Source organism: Engystomops pustulosus, chromosome 9, assembly GCF_040894005.1.
Source record: "Engystomops pustulosus chromosome 9, aEngPut4.maternal, whole genome shotgun sequence".
Classification (NCBI taxonomy): Eukaryota; Metazoa; Chordata; class Amphibia; order Anura; family Leptodactylidae; genus Engystomops; species Engystomops pustulosus.
In genome coordinates, this window is record NC_092419.1 from 78,838,198 (window position 1) to 78,858,460 (window position 20,263).

The following is a 20,263-nucleotide window of genomic DNA, read 5'->3' on the forward strand; positions in this document are numbered from 1 at the left end:
TCACTCCATGTTGTTGATAACGTTGTAGAACAGTTCTTATGTGTTCCACATGATCAGCGAAGGTCTTGCTGTGGATGAGATTATCATCCAGGTATGGCTGGCAGATATCATCTCTCAATCCTTCCATACAGGCTTCCATGCTTCTTTGAAACTCGGCGGGTGCATTGCTGAGTCCAAAGGGAATGCGAATCCACTCATAGAGACCCCAAGGAGTAATGAAGGCAGTCAATGGTCTACTGGCTTCTTCAATAAAACCTTGATGATAGGCCTTGCCTTGGTCTAGGACAGAAAACCAAGTGCTTCCGGACAAGCTGTTTAGCATATCTTGTATTCTGGGTAGAGGATGACGATCTGGTATAGTCTTTGAATTCAACTCTCTGTAGTCACAGCAAAGTCTAAGAGTTCCATCCTTCTTCCTAACACACACACAATGGGAGAGGAATAAGATGATTTTGACTTCTGGACCCATCCTCTGTTGATGAGGTCTTGTAGGTATTCTTTGACTTCTTTGTGTAGCGGTTTTGGTACTCCTGTATACCCCTTAGTCACTGGTGTATTATCTTTAAGGTTGATCCTCATTTTCAGTGAAGGAATACATCCAACATCAAAGTCATCTTTAGCAAAGGCATGACATTCTTCTCTCAACATCCGTCTTACCATCTGTTGTTCTTCTGCTCCCAAATGCTCTAGGGAAACCGGTGGATCCCAATGTTCTCCCGAGGAAGGTGTCTGTTTCTCTTGTTGACAGGTGTTCACTCTAGGAGACCATGATCCACTCTCAGGTGGTGAATGGATTGGTCTCACATTAGCTGGGTAAACAGTCTTGATATCTTCAAGATGTCCCAATGAAGTTCTAGGATCCAATTTCACTTCATGCTTGGTGGAATTCATAACTAGCACAGTCACTTTGGCAAAACCACTATAAGGAACGCTTACCACAGTCTCACCTGTGATGACTCCTTCAGGCAGCTGAGCAGGATCTTGAGGAACAAACAGCATCTTCTGTGGCTTTGGTCTTGGTCCCACTCTGACACCACACTTCACTCCAACCGCTGTATGAGCAGGAATGGTAGTTGAGCGTAGGCCTATCCTTACCTCTCGGACTGACACAGTTGTTTCGGCCTTCTTGAGAGCTTGCACCACTCTCTCGGCTGCCCTGTTAGGTAATGCAAAGGATGTAGACACTGAGTCCACTAGTGGAGTGTGACTCTTGGTTTGGTGAACCACTTCAGCAATCACATTGTAACCAATAATAGGTTCTTCTGCGACTCGCTGGTCACTAGTAACCAGGAAAGGTACTGACAGTTCACAAGAATTGTTCTGCTTGGCACACAATTGAAAGGTAACTTCAACCCATCCTAAGAAAGGTATTACAGTCTGATTTGCAGCTCTTCCACTGAATGGGCCAGAACCTACCAGTTCTTGTACTGACCGGAGTCTGGTGTGAGGTAGGTATTGTCGCCTCCACTCTTCATTCAGGCTACTGACTTGAGCTCCTGTGTCCCACAGAGCTTTAAAAGGAAATCCATCTAGTGTGCACTTGATCATGCATTTTTCTCCAACCAGGTTAATTAGTTTAGGCTGGTCTCCTGACATGCTTTCCTCTGATGGTGCATAGCTTAAAGAAGTGTCACTATCAATACTGGTGACTGAGTAGTTTCTTCTTGCTTGGAGTTGTTGAAGACGGTCACACACTTGGGGATAATATTGGCGCAACCTCTCTCCATTCTGAGTAGCTTCAAAAGACATAGCATGGTTTGTGTGATTATTTTGGGACCTCTTTGGGGTTGAGGTTACTGGTTGTCCTTCACCAGCAACCCTCTGCCTTTTAACTGCTTGAAATGAGGTACTCTGAAGTCTTTAGAAAAATGTCCTTCTTCACCACATTTAAGGCAATGGCAACAGGCTCTAGCTTGATTGGAGTTTATGCAATCTTCACAAGCTGGAGGTGGTCTGTCCACTGGGGGTGGTCTGTGTTGAAAGACTCGACGTGTTCTCCTGAATCTCTGTTCTGGTTCTGCTCTTAAGGCTCTTTTCACTTCAGCCATTTCTGCTCGAAGATCACTCACTACTGCTTCCCAATCAGTTGGTGTTACTGTCGCTTTAAGTAGTGGTTTGGGGGTGATTGGTGCTTGGTTAGGCACAAGATCAGTTTCTCTGACTTCTCCTTGTGGCACACCCACCATTTCTGTTTTAGGAGGAGTCACCTTGGTGATTTTGCTTGCAGAGTGCTTCTTTAACTTTTGTTCTCTTTCTGATTCAAGGCTGACAGCATCATTCAGTTTCTCAATTAATTCCTCATCTGTTATGTGGGGCACTTCCAGATACCGCTTCAACTGGAACTTGATGTTTTCACTTAATAAACCTGTACAAACAGATCTGAGAAACTTCTTCTGGATTAAACCTGGATCAAATCTTTCTTCTGCTTCATCTTCTCTGGATGCAAACAAAAGCCTCTCTTTAAGCACAATAGCTCTGAACAAGAAGTTTTGAGGGGATTCTCTGATTTCTTGAGAGATATTGATCAGTTTATGGTAAAGGTCAGATGTGCTTTTTTCTTTGTAATGTCCCTTTAAGATAATTCTGAGTTGGAGTAAAGTCAGATTAATTTTCATTTCCAACATATTTCTGAGGTGCAGTCCTGGACTGATGGCTTTCACTACTGCCTCAATAATTTCTTCATCACGGTATCCTTTCTGGACTCCCAAATCTATCTGATGAATGAGATTAGTATAGGACAGTCTTTCTCTTTCCTCTCTCTCCCCAATCTTGCCATTTATTTTAAACTCTTTCCTGATGGTGATCTCAGGAGTAGGACTGGTTCTCTTTACTGGCTTAGACTTGCTTGGAGATGGACCAGTGCTAAATACTCCTTCCAGTGTAGTAGCTGACTCTAACACAGTCTGTTGTAAGGCTTGAACCTGTTCTTTTAATCCTTGCAGCACCTTTTGTGGGGATGACAGGTTCTCTTCAGACACCAAACCCTCATTTGAGTTACTAGTTCCCAGGCTTGCAATAAATTGGGCTAGTCTTTGCAAGAACACAATCACAGTCTCTGATTCTTCACTCTCCTCAGCTTCATCTAGGGTCCTATTAATGGCTGTGATAAGATGTCTGCGGGTGCGGGCTTGATTAATTCTGTCCTGGCACCTTGGCTTGTTTGGCCACTGACACCAGTTCTGCATGGGTTAATGGCAGGAGAGACCCACTAATGGCATCTAACTGTTGCTGTATATCCATGGCTATTGTTAGTACAGCAAGGCACTTTCTCTTTATACACAGTTCTGAGATTCACTAGCGGTGTACTGTCTCTTTAAGAGACTCTGGGGCATCCCAAATCCACTCAAAATCCGCGTACGGGCCACCAATGTAACAGCCACACACGCCAGACCACGATGGGCTAGCAGGGGCGAGTTCTTTTAGGATTCTGAGGGTGTGTAGTTTAGGGGATATTAGGCCCAGATAGATAAGCACATGGTCCACAGTCTCTTTGAACAGTTTATTCTCAGCAGTCTGAACACCTCAGTCAGCAACCACAGTAATAATAATAATTAGAGATGAGCGAACATACTCGTCCGAGCTTGATGCTCGATCGAGCATTAGCGTACTCGTAACTGCTCGTTGCTCGGACGAGTATTTCGCCCGCTCGAGAAAATGGCAGCTCCCGCCGTTTTGCTTTTTGGCGGCCAGAAACAGAGCCAATCACAAGCCAGGAGACTCTGCACTCCACCCAGCATGACGTGGTACCCTTACACGTCGATAGCAGTGGTTGGCTGGCCAGATCAGGTGACCCTGGGATAGACTAGCCGCTGCCCGCGCTGCTCGGATCATTCTCTGTCTGGATGCCGCTAGGGAGAAAGCTGCTGCTGGTCAGGGAAAGCGTTAGGGTGTTCTATTAGCTTACTGTTAGGCAGGAGTGATTCTACAACAACCCAACAGCCCTTCTTAGGGCTACAATAACGTTATACTTTTTTTTTTTATTTGCTTGTGGCTGGGCTTGCTGGCACTAGTAGTGCAGCTAGTACCATATTGTGAGGAATTTGCAGGGGGACTTGCTACCGTTGTGTTTAGCTCTTAGTGACACACATATCCACCTCAAACACCAAAGTGGGAAAATTTATTAGGGGTTTGATTTCAATTAGGCACAGTCTGCCAGTTTCTTTTTATTTTACGTTTATTTTTTTAATAACTCAGTGTCATCTCATCTTGCATAGTAGTGTGCTTTAATACTTGGCTAGAAAATAGCCATAGGAGAATCCAAACGGCTTACTTACGCCTACAGTAGCGTTATATATATTTGATTTCTGGTTGATCTGCTGGTGGCTGTAGTTGCTGCAGTGCATCTACTAGCAAATTGTGAGCAATTTGGAGTGAGACTTGCGACCACTGTGTTTTGCGCTTAGTGACGCACATATCCATCGCAAAGACCGAAGTGGGAAAATTTATTAGGGCCCGGGGTTGTATTTCAATTAGGCACAGTCTGCCATTTCCTTTTTTATTTTACGTTTATTTTTTTCATAACTCAGCGTCATCTCATCTGGCATAGTAGTGTGCTTTAATACTTGGCTAGAAAATAGCCATAGGAGAATCCAAACGGCTTACTTACGCCTACAGTAGCGTTATATATATTTGATTTCTGGTTGATCTGCTGGTGGCTGTAGTTGCTGCAGTGCATCTACTAGCAAATTGTGAGCAATTTGGAGTGAGACTTGCGACCACTGTGTTTTGCGCTTAGTGACGCACATATCCATCGCAAAGACCGAAGTGGGAAAATTTATTAGGGCCCGGGGTTGTATTTCAATTAGGCACAGTCTGCCATTTCCTTTTTTATTTTACGTTTATTTTTTTAATAACTCAGTGTCATCTCATCTGGCATAGCAGTGTGCTTTCATACTTGGCTAGAAAATAGCCATAGCAATAGGATAGCATCGTTTGGTTTTAAAAACTAAAAAACACACAAAAAAAAAAAAAAACACAAAAAAAAGGTAAAAAAAAAATTAAAGCTATAACTCTCATTTTCAAAATGTTTAACCCGAGGGCTAGGGGTAGAGGACGAGGGCGGGGACGTGGGCGTCCAACTACTGCAGGGGTCAGAGGCCGTGGTCCTGGGCGGGGTGAGACACCACCTGCTGATGAGGGAGCAGGGGAACGCCGCAGAGCTACACTCCCTAGGTTCATGTCTGAAGTTACTGGGACTCGTGGTAGAGCACTGTTGAGGCCAGAACAGTGCGAACAGGTGATGTCGTGGAATGCCGACAATGCTTCGAGCAATTTGTCCACCAGTCAGTCTTCCACGCAGTCCACCCATGTCACCGAAATCGGCACTCCTCCAGCTCCTGCACCTCAGCCTCCTCCCCCCCAGTCTGCCCCCTCCCAGCAAAATTTGCCATTAGAACCGGCATACTCTGAGGAACTGTTTTCTGGACCCTTCCCACAGTCACAAACCACTTGTCCGGTTGCTGATGAGCAATTTTCCGATGCCCAGGTTTTCCACCAGTCGCAGTCTGTGGGTGATGATGACCTTGTTGACGTACTGGAAGAAGTGTGTAAAGAGGTGTCCGACGATGAGGAGACACGGTTGTCAGACAGTGGGGAAGTTGTTGTCAGGGCAGGAAGTCCGAGGGGGGAGCAGACTGAGGGATCGGAGGATGATGAGGTGACAGACCCAAGCTGGGTTGAGAGGCCGGGTGAACACAGGTGCAGAGACGGAGGAGAGTCCTCGACCAGAACAGGTTGGAAGAGGCAGTGGTGGGGCCAGACGGAGAGGCAGGGCCAGAGCTGGTGCATCAGCGCCAAATGTGTCAACTAGTGAAGCTCCCGTGGCGAGGGCTCCTGCGGCGAGGGCTAGATTTTCAGAAGTCTGGAGGTTCTTTAAGGAAACACCGGATGACCGACGGACTGTGGTGTGCCACATTTGCCAAACCAGGATCAGCAGGGGTTCCACCACTAATAGCTTAACTACCACCAGTATGCGCAGGCATATGAATGCTAAACACCCCACTCAGTGGCAACAAGCGCGTTCACCTCCGGCCGTGCACACCACTGCTCCTTCCCCTGTGTCAGCTGATAGTCAGCCCCCTGCCCAGGACCCTGCCACAAAAACCCCATCGTCGCCTCCACAATCCTTCACAGCATCCACCAGCGTTCAGCTCTCCATACCCCAGACGCTGGAGCGGAAACGCAAATATAGTGCAACCCACCCACACGCCCAAGCCCTTAATGTGCACATCTCCAGATTGCTAAGCCTGGAGATGCTGCCCTATAGGCTAGTAGAGACCGAGGCCTTTCGCAGCCTCATGGCGGCGGCCGCCCCTCGGTATTCGGTCCCCAGCCGCCACTACTTTTCCCGATGTGCCGTCCCAGCCCTGCACCAGCACGTGTCAGACAACATAATCCGTGCCCTGACCAACGCCGTTTCTGACAAGGTCCACCTGACCACGGACACGTGGACGAGTGCTGCCGGGCAGGGCCACTCTATATCGCTGACGGCACATTGGGTTAACTTGGTGGAGGCTGGGACCGAGTCTGACCCTGCGGCTGGTCATATACTGCCGACGCCGAGGATTGCGGGGCCTACCTCGGTCCAGGTGTTTCAGGCCTACTATGCCTCCTCCTCCTCCCACCCCTCCTCCACCTCCTCCTCCGAACGACCATCCGTGGGCATGGCGCCATCAGTCGGTAGCTCTAGGCACAGCAGCAGTGCCGTCGCTAAGCGACAGCAGGCGGTGCTCAAACTGCTGAGACTAGGCGATAAAAGGCACACCGCCCAAGAACTATTACAGGGCATCACGGCGCAGACTGATCTGTGGCTGGCACCGCTGAACCTGAAGCCAGGCATGGTTGTGTGTGACAGCGGCCGTAACCTGGTGGCGGCTCTGCAACTCGGCAGACTGACACATGTGCCATGCCTGGCCCATGTGTTAAATCTGATAGTTCAGCGTTTCCTCAAGACATACCTCAATCTGTCTGATTTGCTCACGAAGGTGCGCCGCATCTGTGCGCATTTCAGGAAGTCCAGCACAGATGCTGCCACTCTCAGGGCAGCGCAGCGCCGCCTCCAACTGCCCGCTCACCGACTGTTGTGCGACGTGCCCACGAGGTGGAATTCAACACTGACCATGTTATCCAGAGTTTACCAGCAGCGCCGAGCGATTGTAGACTGCCAGATGTCAACTTCCACCAGAACTGGTAGTCAGGTCAGTCAGCTTCCTCAAGTCTACAATGAGGAGTGGACGTGGATGTCTGATATCTGTCAGGTGCTGAGTAACTTTGAGGAGTCAACACAGATGGTCAGTGGCGATGCCGCCATCATCAGCCTCACCATCCCGCTGCTTGGCCTGTTGAAAAACTCTCTGGTCAGCATGAAGTCGGAAGCTTTGCGCTCCTCACAAGAGACGGGGGAAGAAGATTCCCTTGTTGATAGCCAAAGCACCCTTAGGTCTGTTTCTCAGCGCATATCGGAGGAGGTGGAGGTGGAGGAGGATGAGGAGGAAGAGGAGGAGAATGTTGGCGAGACACAAGAGGGGACCATTGTTGAGTCCTTCACTGATGAGCGTGTATGGGCAGAAGAAGAGGAGTTGGAGGAGTTGGAGGAGGAGGAAATGGACAGTCAGGCCAGTGAGGGGAGTGAATTCTTACGCGTTGGTACTCTGGCGCATATGGCAGATTTCTTGCTAGGCTGCCTATCCTGTGACCCTCGCGTTCAAAGAATTTATTCCAGCACCGATTCCTGGGTGTTCACTCTCCTGGACCCACGGTACAAGCAAAATCTTTCCACTCTCATCCCTGGAGAGGAAAGGAGTGTGAGAATGCATGAATACCAGCAGGCCCTGGTGCACAAGCTGAAACAGTATTTCCCTTCTGACAGCGCTAGCGGCAGAGTGCGTAGTTCTGCGGGACAAGTAGCGAGGGAGAGTAGGCGAGCAGGCAGCTTGTCCAGCACTGGCAAGGGTACGCTTTACAAGGCTTTTGCCAGCTTTATGTCACCCCAGCAAGACACTGTCACCTGTCCCCAGTCTCGGCAGAGTAGGGCTGATCTTTACAGAAAGATGGTGAGGGAGTACGTAGCTGACCATACCATCTTCCTAAATGATCACACAGCTCCCTACAACTACTGGGTTTCAAAGCTGGACATGTGGCACGAACTGGCGCTGTACGCCTTGGAGGTTCTTGCCTGCCCTGCCGCTAGCGTCTTGTCCGAGCGGGTTTTCAGTGCAGCTGGTAGCATCATCACCGATAAGCGTACACGCCTGTCGACTGACAGCGCTGACAGGCTGACGCTTATCAAGATGAATAAAGCCTGGATTTCTCCTAATTTCCAATCTCCACCAGGTGAAGGAAGCTCAACCTGAATAATTTATCCACTCCTCCTCCTCCTCATTTTCCTCCTTCTCCTCCTCTTTGTACAGTAAAGCAGAGGAAACTGGCTATTTTTTGACAGGGCCCACTGGCTCTAGCTATAGTACTTTATGCATTTAATTTTTCTGGAGGGCCACCGACCCGGTCCTCTGTTTTAAACAATTTTTGGGAGTGCCACATACAGGCACTCAATCTATTCAATTTTTCTGGAGGGCCACCTACCTGCTCCTCTGGTTTGAAAACTTTTTTGGACTGCCACATACAGGCACTCAATCTATTCCATTTTTCTGGAGGGCCACCTACCTGCTCCTCTGGTTTGAAAACTTTTTTGGACTGCCACATACAGGCACTCAATCTATTCCATTTTTCTGGAGGGCCACCTACCTGCTCCTCTGGTTTGAAAACTTTTTTGGACTGCCACATACAGGCACTCAATCTATTCCATTTTTCTGGAGGGCCACCTACCTGCTCCTCTGGTTTGAAAACTTTTTTGGACTGCCACATACAGGCACTCAATCTATTCCATTTTTCTGGAGGGCCACCTACCTGCTCCTCTGGTTTGAAAACTTTTTTGGACTGCCACATACAGGCACTATCCAAATTGAATTGTCTCCATAGCAGCCTCCACACGTTGTCTCCATTGCTACCTCCAAAAGTCGTCCATATAGCTGCCTCCATACATCGTCCCTTTATCAAACGAGGTGTGTCAGGCCGAAATTTGGGTTGTTTTCATGGATTCCACATCAAAGTTGTTAACTTTGTCGCCACCCTGCTGTGTAATCCTCAAAATATACTGGCAAACTTTTACCATTTACGGATATTATTTCAGCGCTTCTTGCGCATCTGTTTACATTCCCCTCACCCGCCATATTCCAAACTTATAAGAACGCTACTACACTTAACTTGGTGCAGGCTGGGACCGAGTCTGACCCTGGGGCTGGTCATATACTGCCGACGCAGAGGATTGCGGGGCCTACCTCGGTCCAGGTGTTTCAGGCCTACTATGCCTCCTCCTCCTCCCACCCCTCCTCCACCTCCTCCTCCTCCGAATTACCATCCGTGGGCATGGCGCCATCAGTCGGTAGCTCTAGGCACAGCAGCAGTGCCGTCGCTAAGCGACAGCAGGCGGTGCTCAAACTGCTGAGCCTAGGTGATAAAAGGCACACCGCCCAAGAGCTATTACAGGGCATTCCACATCAAACTTGTTAACTTTGTCGCCACCGTGCTGTGTAAGCCACAAAATATACTGGAAAACTTTTTTCATTTACGGATATTATTTCAGCGCTTCTTGCGCAGATGTTTACATTCCCCTCACCCGCCATATCCCAAACTTATAAGAACGCTACTACACTTGATCTTATACAAAAGGTTCTTAGAAGTGCTGTTTGGGGAGTAGCCTAGAGACAGGGGCTTGGATTGGCGAAAGCTCGCCTGGCAGCGGAGCGCCAGCTCCATGCCAAGATCCAACTAACATAGTTTGAACTGCAGCACCTTTAATCTACTACTAGTTCACTGCCTCCATACATGGTCCCCTTATCAAACGAGCTGTGTCAGGCAGAATTTTGGGTTGTTTTCATGGCTTCCATGTTAACTTTGTCGCCACCCTGCTGTGTAATCCACAAAATATACTGGCAAATTTTTATCATGTACCGATATTATTTGAGCGCTTCTTGCTCACCTCCTTTGGTTCCTCTCTGCCACCCATTGGTTTGAAGCCTGAGTCCATTTAGGGTATGTCGCCATGCCACTATCTAGCCTGCTGCTGCTGCCGCTGCCTCTGCATGCCGTCCCCTATAGTGTCAGGGTCAATTATTGGATGTTTTAGATGCTATCTAGCTTCATTCTGTCACTCTGTCATGGCCATGCTGTTGCCCATAATTTTGGCATAATGGTGCGATTAAGCAGCCTCAGAGGCATCCATGCATGCTGCCCCTGCTGTTTCCTGTCCATTTCCGTGGTGTTTCCATCCTTTTCTGAGGTTCCCAGGTGTTTTGCCAAGCTTCCCTGTGCAGAGCCTTGGTCCCCTTGAAAAATGCTCGAGTCTCCCATTGACTTCAATGGGGCTCGTTACTCGAAACGAGCACTCGAGCATCGGGAAAAGTTCGTCTCGAATAACGAGTACCCGAGCATTTTAGTGCTCGCTCATCTCTAATAATAATCCAAGACAAGTTCTATGGGCAGTGACTTCAGTACCTGATGTGTGAGGCTGAGGTGTCTCTGTGCTCCAGTGTCCTCCCTCTGCACATGTCTCTGGATCCTCTGTAGCTTCTGCACTTACATATGTTCTTTCTCTCCGTCCTGTACAGAAATATCTTGTGCTTCCAGCTCTTTCTAATGTGCAACTAATGTGCAATCTCTTCCCAGCTTTACTGAGGTGTTTCTGCTGCAGGTTCTTGCACTACAACCCAGACACTGCACCTGCTCTGCACTACAACAACTCAGACACTCGGCCTGGTCTGCACTGGTCTCTGCAAAATGTAACAATATTGTGTGATGTCACTACAGCTTTGTTTACTTAACTCTATAGTTGCTGTGTAGTAGTGTGATCCACATGTGTATGTGCACAGTTTAGCTGTGTTTGTGAGGCAGGGATCTAGAGATGATGATACCTCTGTTTTCACTGGGCTACAATTTTTTCAATGCGTTTAACCCCGTAACGGAGAATAGCGCCCAAAGTCGAAAATGGCACTTTTTTGCCATTTTGAAAAATATTAAAAAAATCTATGAAAAGTGAACAAAAGGTTGTACAGTCCTAAAAATTATATCATTGAAAAAAATATCAAATGTCGCAAAAAATGACACCACCCACAGCTCCGTACACCAAAGTATAAAATGTTATTAGTGCCAGAAGATGGCAAAATCCCCCCAAAAATTTTTGAACTGGAGGTTTTAATTTTTGTAAATGTATGAAAACATAAAACCTATACATATTTGGTATCCCCATAAACGTACCAACCCAAAGAATAAAGTAGACTTGTCATTTGGGGCGCTCAGTGAAAGCCGTAATATCCAAGCCTACAAGAAAATGCAGCAAATGTGTTTTTTCACCATTTTCATTGCATTTGTAATTTTTTTTCCTGCTTCCGTGTACATGACATGGAATATTCAATACCATCACTATGAAGTGAAATTTGTTACACAGAAAACAAGCCATCAGAAAGTTCTTTACGTGTAAAAATAAAAAAGTTATAGATTTTTGAAGGTGGGGAGTAAAAATTGGAAATGAAAAAACTAGAAAGGGCCCGGTCCTTAACCGGTTATTCTATCCATAAAAATAAAAAAAGAAGCTGAACTCCAGATCCAAACAGATAAAAGTGAAGAGTTTATTCCAAAACTGGTGAAGTTTCAGTGTTACCCCCTTTCACATTATAGCTTTAATCAGTGGCTACATAGTGAGATAAATTACAGCCAAAGGGGGAAGATAATTTGGGGATAATTCTCTCAATGTATTCTTCTGAAGGTGATGTATGTGATGTGCAAGGAACCAAACCAGGACATACACAATATTAATATACCATGTAACATATACATAGTGTATACAGTATGTACACACATACATAAATCCAAATGCAGTAACCATACTGTAAAAGACATGAATGATGATGTCACAATGACAGAGAATCTCCCACAATGGCTGATGACATCATAATGCCAGATCAATTCCAGCTGACTGTCCAATCAGGAGGCAGGAAAATAGCCACGCCCATTGAAAATTGACCAATCCGGAGCAAGATAGTGCAGTCCCGCCCCCTGGCCAAGGTATAAAAGGCAGCACGCGCAGCCAGGTGGGCAGAGACAACATGGCACATCATCAGACAGGCAACATGGTGGAGCAGGTCATCCTGAAAGAATATAACCAGATTCAGGAGCAGCTCCACAGCCTGGATGAAGTGTACATCCAATACTATAGCAAACAGGATGAGGACAGCAAAAATGGTGAACAACTGGAGAATAAAATCTCAGAGGATGAAGAAATAGAGGCAGAAGTGCAACCACAGGCATCAAAGAAGCTGGAGAAAGCTATGGGTAGACCAAGAAACCGCTTTTTAGCCCTGCTCCGGAGACCACGGAGGTGGATTGCTGGTCTCAAACACAGAGGTACCTATATCGTCAATGAGGAACCTTCTAATGAGATCCCTGGACCCAGTCATATCAACATGGAGGACAGTATGGCCGACAGCAAAGGTAGAAAATTACTAAGGGTCAGCCAGGTATTCAGAAACAACATGGATCATCAGACAGGCAACATGGTGGAGCAAGTCATCCTGAAAGAATATAAACAGATTCAGGAGCAGCTTCACAGCCTGGATGAAGTGCACATCCAATACTATAGCAAACAGGATGAGGACAGCAAAAATGGTGAACAACTGGAGAATAAAATCTCAGAGGATGAAGAAATAGAGGCAGAAGTGCAACCACAGGCATCAAAGAAGCTGGAGAAAGCTATGGGTAGACCAAGAAACCGCTTTTTAGCCCTGCTCCGGAGACCACGGAGGTGGATTGCTGGTCTCAAACACAGAGGTACCTATATCGTCAATGAGGAACCTTCTAATGAGATCCCTGGACCCAGTCATATCAACATGGAGGACAGTATGGCCGACAGCAAAGGTAGGAAATTACTAAGGATCATTTCTATGTAAAAGAAGTGTTAATTGCACATAGCACAATCGATGTATGTAGTTTACATGGATATTTAACCCCTTACCGACATGTGATGTATTAGTACGTCACATGCTGGGTCCCGGTGCCGAGCCCTCTCCATAGCCGATTGCAGGTGTTTTCCTGCGATGGCGGCGCATGGGCGCATAGAACTGATATAAATATAAATAAACAGTAAAAATCATAAACACATTGGGGGTCATTTACTAAGGGCCCGATTCGCATTTTCCCGACGTGTTACCCGAATATTTCCGATTTGCGGCGATTTCCCCTGAATTGCCCCGGGTTTCTGGCGCACGCGGTCGGATTGTGGCGCATCGGCACCGACATGCACACGACGGAAATCGGGGGCCGTGGCCGAACGAAAACCCGACAGATTCGGAAAAATCGCCGCATTTAAAAAAAAATTGTGTTGCGGAGCTTGCACTTACCTTCACTCAGCCCGGCTCGGTGTCTTCCAGTGCGTTCCAGGAAACTTCAGCGCAGCAGCGCCACCTGGTGGACGTCGGAGGAACTGCCTTAATAAATCCCGGCCGGACCCGAATCCAGCGCAGAGAATGCGCCGGTGGATCGCGAATGGACCGGGTAAGAAAATCTGCCCCATTAGGTATCGCTGCGTCCAAAAATGCCCTATATATCAAAATATGATAGCGTTTTTTCACTGCGTTTAACCCCGTAGCGGAAAATCGCGCCCAAAGTCGAAAATGGCAATTTTTTGCCATTTTAAAAAAAAATTAAAATTCTATAAAAAGTGATCAAAAGGTCGTAAAGTTCTAAAAATTATAACATTGTAAACGTCATCAAAATCCACAAAAAAACGGCACCACCCACAGCTCCATACACCAAAGTATAAAAAAGTTATTAGTGCCAGAAGATGGCAAAATCCCCCAAAAAAATTTTGTACAGGAGGTTTTAATTTGTTTAAATGTATGAAAACATTATAAAACCTATATAAATTTGTTATCCCCGTAATGGTACAGACCCAAAGAATAAAGTAGACATGTCATTTGGGGCGTACAGTGAAATCCGTAAAATCCAAGCCCACAAGAATACGGCACAAATGCGTTGAAAACGCAAAAACGAAAAAGGGCTGCGGCGGGAAGGGGTTAATCTGTTGGCTGCGAACACTCAGACAATCTTCCCAGGACAGAGTTCACCAAATAAGACCAAATCTTCCTGCATTCCGAGGCAACTTAAGCCACACTTCATTGGCTATTTGGAACTGCGGGAAAAGTGAGAAGGTGTTAACAGAACTGCAGAGAAGCTACAATGAGAGATTGAATTTGCCCTCCATCTTTCAACTGTATTGGTGGCCTCAGGCGGCCGATACTATTGAAAGATGTGGAAGTACAGGAAGCAGTAAGTTACTGATTAAAATGCCATGTTGGCAATCCACGGTAAATAAGTGGATTTTGGTTGTAGTTTGGGCACTCAGTCTCCAAAAGGTTTGCCACCATTGGTTTAGACCATGTGACCACTGCACTGATTAAAAGAAGCAGCGATTAGTTGACAGTAAATATACATTTATGCATAGTGACATGTATTGGACACAAATCTTTTTGCTAAAATGTATTATCACCCAGTAAATGCGGTTTTATTTACCGCGATAATATGCCATGTCTCATTCCACTAACATGATATATATATATATATGCTTTTTTACAGCCAGTATGTCACATACAGAAGACCAGAAGGATGATGAAGGGAAACAGCACACCATAAAATCTAGCAGAAAGAAGATGGATACTTGTAGATCTGCGCAGGATGTCTGCCGTGACCCCAGCTCTATTGACCCTACTACCAGAGAGGAGCTACGCAGGTCTGCACAGTCATCTTCGAGCAGCGGTTACCAGGATACCACAGCTGAAACCTCTGTGGTAGCAGCCGGCACCTCTGCCCAAGCATTCGCTGTCACCGTGCCCCTATCACTGGAGTCCTTCACATTCCACCGCACACTGGGTCAAGGAGGTTTTGCTCAAGTCTACCTAGCGACAGATAGGATCCGCAGAGAGCGTGTCGCCATCAAGGTCCTCGATAAAAGGGTTTACACTCAAGCTGGCTACAGCTTTGGAGAGCGCCACATCCTTCAACTCTCCCATGCCAGCCCATTTCTCATCCATGGGCTGGCCGCCTTCCACACTCTTAACTTTGTCTATTATGTGATGGAAGTGGCCACTAGAGGAGACCTGCATGATCTTATCCTAAAAATCTGTCCTCTTGATACAGTGACTGTAAGATTCATCATAGCAGAAGTGGTCTGTGGCACAGAATTCCTCCACAGCAATGGGATTCTTCATCGAGATCTAAAGCCAGAAAATCTGCTCCTGACCACGGAAGGTCATATCAAAATCACTGATTTTGGCCTGGCTGTGAAAGGTGTTTCTAAGAGGATTACAGATGACTGTAGGGGGACGCCAGGATATGCAGCCCCAGAAATAATCCGTGGCTTACCACATGGGAGAGCCGTGGATTATTTTGCCATTGGTGTTACCCTTTATGGGCTGGTGACAGCAACGTTACCATTCCCTGGAGAAGGACCAAGAGATTGTGAGCAATCTGTCCTCTATCATGAACCACACTTCCCAGAGTCTCTTCCTCCTGACACAGTCAGCATTTTACAAGGACTGTTGTGCAAAGACCAGTTCCATCGCCTTGGAGTCAAAGGAGACATCAGGGAACATCAATTCTTCTCTGATATAAACTGGGAAGATGTGGAAGCTAGGAAGATGGCACCACCAGAGATCCTGAGGTCAGAAGCCATTGACCTCAATGTGGAAGATACTATGGACTATGCTGAACCACCACACTACATAAAATCTAAGTACCAAAAAATGTTCAACCAGTTCAGCTTTGTATGTCCAGAATGGTCAACACAGTATCACCCTGTCATCACCAGGAACTGGGTGGCCACACTCTTTGACAGATGGTCATCCCAATAGTAAGAACAGTCCAAGGACAATGGTGGTGGATGGCCCATTGCTCCCAGCCTAATTCTTCATCCCAATCTCCTAGTTCCTCCATAACCCCATGAAGACACCCATGTAGCTTGCAGCTTGACCACCAGTATAGTATAATCAGTGGAGGCAACACTACTGCAATGGAGCAGGTAAGTAGTAGGACGACATCCATTACTATTCTCATTGTAGTGCGCAGGGCAATGATGTGTATATAATGAATGATTTTTCTTCAGGTTGTGTATTAATGTGTATTAATCATTAGAAGTATCTGCTGCCATCTTATCTTAACACACCGACAGGCAGAGGGTAACCACAATCAATTATAGATGAGTCTCTTGCATGTAAGATGTAAAATATGGAAATGATAGGTGTCCATAGCCATTGCTATATAAATGTGCATAGAATTAACTAGTGATTTAGGATCCTCTACGGAAATCCCAAATCTAGAATGAGCAGAGACTTCAATTAAATCAAATTAAGGTCTCCGGATTTGTATGGTAGTAGATGTTGTGTCATGTATATTTGTATCCCGAGCTCCATGTTTAGTAATAATCACTTACATACATTTTCTGTTGTTTCTGTAGATCACTGCTCCAGTTAAAGGACTCTTTAGCGTCTTGCGCCTTCATCCCCTGGAATTGACCTAAAGGTAGCGACTTACTCCTTCACCCAAAGCAAATGGACTGCCTAAAGGTAGCATCTAGCATGTTTGCCTAGCGTCCGTAGACCTTCTGAAGATAGCCTCTGGCTCCTTCACCCACTGCAAATGGACTACCAAGAGGTAGCATCTAGCATGTTTGCCTAGCGTCCATAGACCTTTTGAGGGTAGCCTCTGGCTCCTTAACCAACCGCAAATGGACTGCCAACAGGTAGCATCTAGCATGTTTGCCTGGCGTCCATAGACCTTCTGAAGGTAGCCTCTGGTTCCTTCAGCCACCGCAAATGGACTGCCTAAAGGTAGCATCTAGCATGTTTGCCTAGCGTCCATAGACCTTCTGAAGGTAGCCTCTGGCTCCTTCACCCACCGCAAATGGACTGCCTAAAGGTAGCATCTAGCATGTTTGCCTAGCATCCATAGACGTTCTGAAGGTAGCCTCTGGCTCCTTCACCCACCGCAAATGGACTGCCTAAAGGTAGCATCTAGCATGTTTGCCTAGCGTCCATAAACCTTCTGAAGGTAGCCTCTGGCTCCTTCACCCACCGCAAATGGACTGCCTAACGGTAGCATCTAGCATGTTTGCCTAGCGTCCATAGACCTTCTGAAGGTAGCCTCTGGCTCCTTCACCCACTGCAAATGGACTACCAAGAGGTAGCATCTAGCATGTTTGCCTAGCGTCCATAGACCTTTTGAGGGTAGCCTCTGGCTCCTTCACCAACCGCAAATGGACTGCCAACAGGTAGCATCAACCACGTTTGCCTGGTGTCCATAGACTTTCGGAAGGTAGCCTCTGGTTCCTTCAGCCACCGCAAATGGACTGCCTAAAGGTAGCATCTAGCATGTTTGCCTAGCGTCCATAGACCTTCTGAAGGTAGCCTCTGGCTCCTTCACCCACCGCAAATGGACTGCCTAAAGGTAGCATCTAGCATGGTTGCCTAGCGTCCATAGACGTTCTGAAGGTAGCCTCTGGCTCCTTCACCCACCGCAAATGGACTGCCGAAAGGTAGCATCTAGCATGTTTGCCTAGCGTCCATAGACCTTCTGAAGGTAGCCTCTGGCTCCTTCACCCACCGCAAATGGACTGCCTAAAGGTAGCATCTAGCATGGTTGTCTAGCGTCCATAGACGTTCTGAAGGTAGCCTCTGGCTCCTTCACCCACCGCAAATGGACTGCCGAAAGGTAGCATCTAGCATGTTTGCCTAGCGTCCATAGACCTTCTGAAGGTAGCCTCTGGCTCCTTCACCCACCGCAAATGGACTGCCGAAAGGTAGGATCTAGCATGTTTGCCTAGCGTCCATAGACCTTCTGAAGGTAGCCTCTGGCTCCTTCACCCACCGCAAATGGACTGCCTAAAGGTAGCATCTAGCATGTTTGCCTAGCGTCCATAGACCTTTTGAAGGTAGCCTCTGGCTCCTTCACCCACCGCAAATGGACTGCCTAACGGTAGCATCTAGCATGTTTGCCTAGCGTCCATAGACCTTCTGAAGGTAGCCTCTGGCTCCTTCACCCACCGCAAAAAGACTGCCAACAGGTAGCATCTCGAATGTTTTCCTGGCATCCATAGACCTTCTGAAGGTAGCCTTTGGCTCCTTCAACCACCGCAAATGGACTGCCTAAAGGTAGGATCTAACATGTTTGCCTAGCGTCCATAGACCTTCTGAAGGTAGCCTCTGGCTCCTTCACCCACCGCAAATGGACTGCCTAAAGGTAGCATCTAGCATGGTTGCCTAGCGTCCATAGACGTTCTGAAGGTAGCCTCTGGCTCCTTCACCCACCGCAAATGGACTGCCGAAAGGTAGCATCTAGCATGTTTGCCTAGCGTCCATAGACCTTCTGAAGGTAGCCTCTGGCTCCTTCACCCACCGCAAATGGACTGCCTAAAGGTAGCATCTAGCATGGTTGCCTAGCGTCCATAGACGTTCTGAAGGTAGCCTCTGGCTCCTTCACCCACCGCAAATGGACTGCCGAAAGGTAGCATCTAGCATGTTTGCCTAGCGTCCATAGACCTTCTGAAGGTAGCCTCTGGCTCCTTCACCCACCGCAAATGGACTGCCTAAAGGTAGCATCTAGCATGGTTGTCTAGCGTCCATAGACGTTCTGAAGGTAGCCTCTGGCTCCTTCACCCACCGCAAATGGACTGCCGAAAGGTAGCATCTAGCATGTTTGCCTAGCGTCCATAGACCTTCTGAAGGTAGCCTCTGGCTCCTTCACCCACCGCAAATGGACTGCCGAAAGGTAGGATCTAGCATGTTTGCCTAGCGTCCATAGACCTTCTGAAGGTAGCCTCTGGCTCCTTCACCCACCGCAAATGGACTGCCTAAAGGTAGCATCTAGCATGTTTGCCTAGCGTCCATAGACCTTTTGAAGGTAGCCTCTGGCTCCTTCACCCACCGCAAATGGACTGCCTAACGGTAGCATCTAGCATGTTTGCCTAGCGTCCATAGACCTTCTGAAGGTAGCCTCTGGCTCCTTCACCCACCGCAAATGGACTGCCAACAGGTAGCATCTCGAATGTTTTCCTGGCATCCATAGACCTTCTGAAGGTAGCCTTTGGCTCCTTCAACCACCGCAAATGGACTGCCTAAAGGTAGCATCTAACATGTTTGCCTAGCGTCCATAGACCTTCTGAAGGTAGCCTCTGGCTCCTTCACCCACCGCAAATGGACTGCCAACAGGTAGCATCTAGCATGTTTGCCGAGCGTCCATAGTCCTTCTGAAGGTAGCCTCTGGCTCCTTCACCCACCGCAAATGGACTGCCAACAGGTAGCATCTAGCATGTTTGCCGAGCGTCCATAGTCCTTCTGAAGGTAGCCTCTGGCTCCTTCACCCACCACAAATGGACTGCCTAACGGTAGCATCTAGCATGTTTGCCTAGCATCCATAGACCTTCTGAAGGTAGCCTCTGGCTCCTTCACCCACCGCAAATGGACTGCCAACAGGTAGCATCTTGCATGTTTGCCTAGCGTCCATAGACCTTCTGAAGGTAGTCTCTGTCTCCTTCATTCACCGCAAATGGACTGCCAACAGGTAGCATCTTGCATGTTTGCCTAGCGTCCATAGACCTTCTGAAGGTAGCCTCAGGCTCCTTCACCCACCGCAAATGGAATGCCATCAGGAATCATCTTGCATGTTTGCCTAGCATCCATGAAAACCTCCATCAGTGACCATCAGGCTCTAGCATTAGCGAGAGCATAGACCCAGTCAAGAAGGTAGCACATGAAGAAGTCATAAAGACCTGTGTTTTTTTCCACCAAGACGTCTTCTAATCCTTCCTTGGGCAACACAGCGGCTCAGTGGTTAGCACTGTGGCCTTGCAGCATCTGGGTCCAGATAGCTCATGGACAGCGCTGCATGGAGTTAGTATATTCTCCCTGTGTTTGCGTGGGTTTCCTCCGGGCACTCCGGTTTCCTCCCACATCCCAAAAATATACTGAAAGGTTAATTGGCTTCTCTCCAAATTGTCCCAAAGAATTAATGATGGTTGTCCCTGCACAACAACAACATCGGCAGGAGATAGATCCATCATAAAATAAAAGATTCATTTGATGATTTTAAATACAATTGATGATTTCTGTCTTTCATTATATAGATCATTTACTGCAATATGTGACCATAGAGCTTAGGCTAGGAG

The 20,263-nt window shown here is 47.3% G+C and overlaps 1 protein-coding gene across 1 annotated transcript; it reads left to right on the plus strand.

Moving 5' to 3' along the window:
* The first annotated feature begins 14,686 nt into the window (after positions 1–14,686).
* Positions 14,687–17,153, plus strand: LOC140076920 (protein kinase C delta type-like). Its single transcript, XM_072123718.1, has 2 exons — positions 14,687–16,123; positions 16,559–17,153. The coding sequence occupies exon 1, from the start codon at positions 14,688–14,690 to the stop codon at positions 15,954–15,956; it is 1,269 nt and encodes a 422-aa protein (XP_071979819.1). The 5' UTR covers position 14,687; the 3' UTR covers positions 15,957–16,123; positions 16,559–17,153.
* The last annotated feature ends 3,110 nt before the right edge of the window (positions 17,154–20,263 follow it).

What these genes read in the sequence shown, in the direction of transcription:
- LOC140076920 (XM_072123718.1), top strand. Translation starts at nt 14,688, where the DNA reads ATGTCACATACAGAAGACCAGAAGGATGATGAAGGGAAACAGCACACC.